Genomic DNA, 7,242 nt, shown 5'->3' on the forward strand with positions numbered 1-7,242 from the left:
CGGTCCCAGCACTGATCCCTGCAGTACCCCACTGGTCACAGTCTGCCATTCCGAAATGGAGCCGTTTATCACTACTCTTTGTTTCCTATCAGCCAACCAACTTTCAATCCAAGTTAATACCTTGCCCCCAATACCATGCGCCCTAATTTTGCTCACTAACCTCCTATGTGGGACTTTATCAAAAGCTTTCTGAAAGTCCAGGTACACTACATCTACTGGATCTCCCTCATCCACCTTCAGAGTTACATCCTCAAAAAATTCCAGAAGATTAGTCCCCTTCATAAATCCATGCTGACTCTGACCTATCCTGTTCCTACTATCCAGATGTGTCGTAATTTCATCCTTTATAATAGACTCCAGCATCTTTCCCACCACTAAGGTCAGACTAACTGGTCTATAATTTCCTGCTTTCTCTCCCCCACCTATCTTAAAAAGTGGTACAACATTAGCCACCCTCAAATCCGCAGGAACTGATCCCGAATCTATTGAACTCTGGAAAATAATCCATGATTCCTCGAGCCACCTCCTTCAGTACCCTGTATTTGTCTCAAATTTGTCATTTTAGAGTTTACTCAGGAACCTTATATAAGAGAAAAAATATAGAAGCCCGTTATTCACTCTAAATATCTTTTAGATCCAAATTTGATATTTAGATATATTGCTCAATGTTTGAAATACCAGAACATTACTTGAATATCTATCAAATTTCCTTCATTCTTAGGATTATCATAGCACCATATGGTCTGAAACTTGCGGTTTATTTGTACAGTTTATAATACTGCAATGTAAATTAATTCACAGTATTGGAGCCTTCATCAAATGCAGGAGCAAGAAGCCCTGAACAGCTTGGTGCAACTCATTGTAGGGATAGTGGTGCCTGTTGAATCTTGTACTTAAGGGATTGGGTGTGTTAAGTAATCAAGACAAAGAGACGAACTCTCATGTTTTATTTTTGTTTATTTTGTCCCGGCATTTGAGTATCACTGGCAAGCCAAGCATTCATCGCACATCCTTAATTACCCTTGAAAATGTGTTGGTGAGCTTTTTTAAATTGCGATAGTCTGGGCAGTCCTAGACTTCTGATCAAATGACAATGAAGGGACAGCAATAGAACTCCACGTCTGGATGGTGTGTAGTTCAGAGGAGAAAATGCATGTGCCTGCTGCATTTGTCTTTCTATATGATAGAATTCAAATGTTTAAAAGGTGTTGTTGAAGGAGCCTTGGCAATTTGCATCTTGTTGATGGTGCAGCAGCTACTATTGTGCAGTGGAGGGAATGAATTTTTGATAGTGAATGGGGTGCCAACCAAGTAGGCAGCCTTGTCCTGGAAGATGCTGAGATTTTTGAATGTTAGAGATGCTGTAATAAAGGAAGTGCACATTCCATTGCACTTCCCAAAGCTTGTGCCAAGCTTCTGGTGAAGAGGCTTTGAGGAGTCAGGCGATCAGTTACTTGTAGCAAAATTCCCAGCCGCTGTTATTGCTACTTTAGCCACAGTATGTTTATGGCTGATTCAGTTAAGTTTCAAATCAGTAGTAATTATAGGATGTTGTAGTGACATTCAATAATGGGAGTACCATTGACTGTTAAGGGGAGTTGATTAGATTATCTCTTATTGGATATGAGCATTGCCTGGCATGTGTAGACTGAATGTAACTTGTTATTTATCAGCCTGAATGGTGTCCAGGTTTTGCTTCATGCAACAATGGAGTACTTCAGTACCTGTGGAATTGTGATTGGAACTGAACATGATTCCATAATCAGCTAACTTCCTCACTTCTAATTTTATGATTTGAGAAGGTCATTGATGAAGCAATTGTAGATGGTTGGGTCAAGGACATTATCCTGAGGAATTGCTGCAGTGGTGTTCCAGGACAGAGATGATTGATTTCCAACTACAACAACCACCTTCCTTTTAGCTAGGTGTGACTGCAATTAGTGAAGATGTTTCCCGATTACCATAGACTTCCAATCTGTTAAGGCATACTCGATCAAATACTGCCTTGACTCTCACTCTCACTTCACTACCGGAATTCAATTTAAATGTCCATGTTTGAACCATGGCTGTAACAAGATCTTGAACCTCATGGCTCTGCTGGAACGAGAACTAAGGAGTGGTGAGCAGTTTGTTGTTGAGCAAGCATCACTATCAGTGACACCTTCCATCCCTTAACAAACAACAAGAGTAGATTGATAGGGTGGTAATTTGTTGGAATTTTTTTTCCTGCTTCTTATGAACAATTATTTACTGTTTTGAATTAATGCTAGTCGAGGGTGCAGCCCAGATGTTGTTAGGCCCATTGTCTTTGCTAATCCATGGCCTTTGTTCATTTCTTGATATCTATGGAGTGAATCAAACTTATTTCATATTTAACCCTGCAAACATCAGTAAGAGGCTAAGATAGATCATCTGCTCGGCAGTTTTGATTGAAGTTGGTTACAAATGCTTCAGCTTTGTCTTTTGCATAATCTGTTGTGCTATGTCATCATTGAGGATGGAGATGTTTTTACAGGTTGCCTCTTTCGTCATTTAATTACACATCAATGTTCAGAGCTGAATCAGGATTTGTAGATCTGGTCTGCTTTTTAGCATGATACCTCAAAAAGCAGACCAGATCTACAAATCCTGATTCAGCTTTGACCATTGGTGCGTAATTAAATTATACCTCACTCTACCTATTGTGTGAGATTTATATCGACACATGTTGTAGCTTCACTAGATTTTAGTTGCCTCATGTGCTGCTGGCATACTCTCCTGCACTCAGCATGAAACCAGGTTTAAGCGCTGGGCTTGAAGATAATGGTGGAGAGGAAAAGACAATGGGCCGTGAAGGTTCAGATTGTTGTTGAATTTCATTCTTTGCTGCTGATCACCTACAGGACCTCAAAGAAGCCCAGGTTCGAGCTACTACATCTACTCTATATCCCATTTTACATGCAGACAGTGCTACATAATGCAATGCGTGGTATCCTTGCTATAAAAGTGGGACTTCATCTCCACACTGATTGTATGACGGTTACTCCTATCTATAATGTATGAGTGGATGAATCTGCAACAGGTAGATTGGTAAAAATCTGGGTGTACCTGCCCAATTTAATGGATATGTACTTTAGGACTCAGGAGGAGAAAGTGAGGACTGCAGATGCTGGAACTCAGAATCGAAAGTGTAGTGATGGAAAAGCAAAGCAGGTCAGGCAGCATCCAAGGAGGATTCCTGATGAGGGGCTTGTGCCCATAACATCAATTCTCCTGCTCCTCAGATGCTGCCTTACCTGGTGTGCTTTTCTAGCGCTACACTCTCAACTTCAGGACTCAGCCAACTTGGGCTGAGAGTCATAGATATTAAATTTCTATATCCTTGACACTCTCTAGGTTTCTACAAAATGGTATTTGATATGGCTGAACACTGGAAGGTAGTAATCAACAGGAGGATACTTTGCACATTTGACTTGATGCCTTAAGACTTTCTGGGGTCTGGAGTAATGTTGCAGATTCCTAAGACCCTCCACCCTGACTGTACACCTCTGTGCTGTCACTTCCGTGGGATGGGACATACCCAGGAATGGTCTTGCGAGATTGACTAAAGTATAATTAAGTCAGATGTTGGTTGACTAATCTTTGGAACTGCTCTCCCAATCTTAGTATAAGTCTCCAGATGTTAGTGAGGAGTATTTTTAAGGTTGACTGGGTTGGCTGTCACTTTCTGATGAAGGGCTTATGCCTGAAACATCGACTGTCCTGGTCCTCGGATGTTGCCTGACCTGCTGTACTTTTCCAGCGCCACACTTTTCACATCTGCAATCCTCACTTTCTCCTTGGATGTATCTTTGTCATTACCAGGTAGTGTGGCTAATTTTAGTCTTTTTGATTTTCCTGTCATTGTTTGAGATACTGAATGGATTGCCAGTTTATTTTAGAGGGCAGTTCACATTGCTCTAGATATATGAAGTCACATGTGGATCTGCATGAGGAAAGGACAGTGAGATTTCGTTCCCTAAAGGATCAGCACCTCTTGACCTCACAAGCTGTGTAAGTTACCTTTCTGTGATGCTATCTGACAACATCTCATGGGCTGGCCTCCAAATTCTTGGAATTTACCATTCAATAGCTGCTGACATAAAACCATGAGCAAATATACTTTGCCTTTATGAGGTATTTGTATGAACATGTCATGTGACTAAGATGTCATATGATTGGGTATCAGGTGGTCAAATGCCCTGTGTTCAGGATGTCACAGGAACAACTTTCCAGCAAAGTCTTTAAACAGTGTATGCCGTTCTATCCATGTTAGGTCGGAGGTAAAACCTTTATGGGCACAGGACTGTGAAACTGGGATTATAATTCATTCCTTGGGGACCTATTGCTCTATTTCTATCAGGGTACAGGCCTCAGAATTCAGCTTTTGTTGCCACAAAAATTATTTTAAATGACATGTTTATACAAGTGAGACTTGAGAACTTTAGTTAGGCCACACTGAGAATATTGCATACATGCTTTGGAGAGGGTACAGAAAAGGTTTACCAGGATATTTCCTGGAATGGGAGATTTTAGCTATGAAGAGAGGTTGGATAGACTGGGTTTGCTTTCATTGAAATGCAGAAGGTTGAGGGGCGAGCTGCTAGAAGTTTATAAGATTGTGAATGTCATAGATAGAGTGGAAAGTATGAGGTTTTTTCCCAGGGGTCAATTACTGGAGATACAGGTTCAAGGTGGGAGGGTGGAGGAGTTTAAAATGGATGTGTGAGGCCAAGTTTTCACACAAATGATGGTAAATACCTGGAATGCACTACCAGAGAAAGTGGTGGAAGCAGACACAGTAGCAGCATTCAAGAAGCACCTGGACGAGTACATGAATAGGGAGGGAATAGAGGGACAGTTTAAGTATGGAAGGATAAAGTGTGTTGATGCAGGCTTGGAGGAATGAAGTGCCTGTACCTGTGCTGTTTTATTCTTTGTGGACCAGAAGGGTCTGGGTACAGACTACGGTTGCCTCACAAAAGTTAGCTCCTGTGACGACATGCAAACAAGAAATGCATAGTTTGATATCAAATTGATTTTACAAGATTAGAAACATACCCCAATATGATACATTGAGTTTTGGATCTAGACTTCTGCTTCATGAAGTAGATTTACAGTGTGCTACTTACCAGTCCAAACAACATCTCAAAGAGGACCGCACCAAAGCACCACCAGTCAACAGTGCGATCATAGAGTTGTTTTTGTAAAACTTCTGGGGCAAGATACTGACAAAACAAAATACATTTAGAATAGCTGTTCATGCATTTTCCATGATGTGACAATTTGCTGCTTGCCAGTATTAAATGCAAGTAATAACTAATTAAAAGTGATTTGATCACACCAGATGAACAAAAGTTATGTAAAAATATGTAAAATTATGTAAAAATATTCCATTAACTTTCTTCCACCAAACAGAAATCCAACTAACAATCAAACCTTGATCTGTATGTGTGAATACAGATCTGTAATAATTCTACACTTACAGTGAAGCAATTTAGCTATGTGCCCACTTTTCACTGTTATAAATATGACAAATACTCCAATTGAGGTAATATACGGAAGAATGGTAATAGTCACGATTAAGCCAAGTTAATTGTTTAAAGACAGCAGTAAAGTGAAACAGATAGTAAAACATAGAAATATTAAAATATTCAATTCAGACTGTGCTGCAAAAATCCATAAACATTGCAGCAAAAACAGAAGGGTTCTGGAGAAGGGTCACCGGACTCAAAACATTAACTCTGCTTTTTCTCCACAGGTGCTGCCAGACCTGCTGAGTTACTCCAGCAATTTCTGTTTTTGTTTCTGATTTTCAGCATCTACAGTTCTTTGTTTTATTATGATAATCATTGCAGAGTGGATGTCTAAATTTATGTTACATGTAAAAACTATGTTTTTTGCATTATGTCCTTGCAAAGTTGCTTTAGCTATTTAAAATCTTACAGGCCAGATTGAATCCAATCTAAAAAATAAATATAATAATTGAAGTAGAAAAACCTAGGAATTGGGACTAGCTAAATTGCTTTTGCAGAGAGCCGACGTGGACTTGATTGGCTGACTAGCCCCATACTTTCCCATTCTATACTCTGTACTGTTCTACATACCTCAGGTGTCCCACAGAAAGTAGAGGTTGTTCCTGTTGGTTCTATTACTTCTTTACAAAGCCCAAAGTCTGTCAGTACAATATGGCCCTGAAATATATAACAAAAGCCAGTTTGTACGGTTCTCTAACTATTCCTATCTTACTGACAAAAAGCTAAGAAGATTGTTATTGATACCTGAGAATCCAAGAGAATATTTTCAGGCTTCAAATCCCTGGAATGTAAAGTGAGATTGATTACTTAGCATAGATGCTTTGGAATTTTATAAGAAGTGTTACAAAAGACACTTTTATAGCAGAACTCACCGGTACACGATGTTGAGTGAATGTAGGTATCCTATGGCACTGGCCACCTCCGATGCATAAAATCTAGCTCTTGGTTCTGGAAAAGTGTGTTCTCGTTGCAAGTGGAAGAACAGCTGTTACATTTAAAAAAGACTTCTTAGTGGCTGTAATGTTTCAATTGTTTCTGGCAGTCATGTACTTTCACATGAAGCTTTCATGGATGGCCTCTGGATCAAAATGTTGTGGACAAACTGGTCAATATATAGTATACAATCTACAGCCCTGGCAAAAGAAGTTCCTGGGCACTATCTCCTTTCGAGAATATTGGAAACCTTTAACAGCTCGATACCCCCAATACTTTGCTCATCTTCTGGATGGTAATAGAACAGCACTGCTTTGGTCTGACGTTTGGCTGCCCATTCCCCTTGAGTCTGACCAATAGGAATCAGCTAATTAGAAAAGTTACTGTGAAGATACTCCTAAGATTTCCTTTTATTGTTCTTTTATATTTTTATCTTTAAAACTGCACTGAAATCAGTTTGCAAAGATGTAAGTTGAGGAAAATCACATGTTTAACATAACATCAGGAGGGCATGGAAAATTTCTAATTACTTTTTCTTTTTTCCTGTTTTTACTTGTTGTCCTGGAATAGTGTTTTCAGACTGGTTGAATATTATGTGCATAAAAAGTGTGTTTCATTAATGTGACATTTCTTCCCAATGTCATTATTATTCTGGCAATTGTACTGAATACATGTTTCAGAACTGTCCATGCCCCTGGCTAAGCTGTTCCAGTACAAAAACACTGACCTAACATTATGACACAGGGTAAACTCT

General features: G+C 39.6%; 1 protein-coding gene across 10 annotated transcripts in view; it reads right to left on the reverse strand.

Moving 5' to 3' along the window:
• Nucleotides 1–7,242, reverse strand: part of sgk2a (serum/glucocorticoid regulated kinase 2a) — a 49,889-nt gene that overhangs the window by 4,274 nt on the left and 38,373 nt on the right. For all 10 annotated transcript variants that reach the window (XM_043710674.1, XM_043710679.1, XM_043710672.1 and 7 more), the window contains 4 exons: nt 6,428–6,540; nt 6,300–6,336; nt 6,126–6,212; nt 5,151–5,246 (listed from right to left, as the gene is read on the reverse strand). In XM_043710674.1, the coding sequence (XP_043566609.1) occupies nt 5,151–5,246; nt 6,126–6,212; nt 6,300–6,336; nt 6,428–6,540 (333 nt within the window). The remainder of the gene's footprint in view (nt 1–5,150; nt 5,247–6,125; nt 6,213–6,299; nt 6,337–6,427; nt 6,541–7,242) is intronic.

The sequence above is a fragment of the Chiloscyllium plagiosum genome, chromosome 20 (assembly GCF_004010195.1).
Source record: "Chiloscyllium plagiosum isolate BGI_BamShark_2017 chromosome 20, ASM401019v2, whole genome shotgun sequence".
NCBI classification, from domain to species: domain Eukaryota; kingdom Metazoa; phylum Chordata; class Chondrichthyes; order Orectolobiformes; family Hemiscylliidae; genus Chiloscyllium; species Chiloscyllium plagiosum.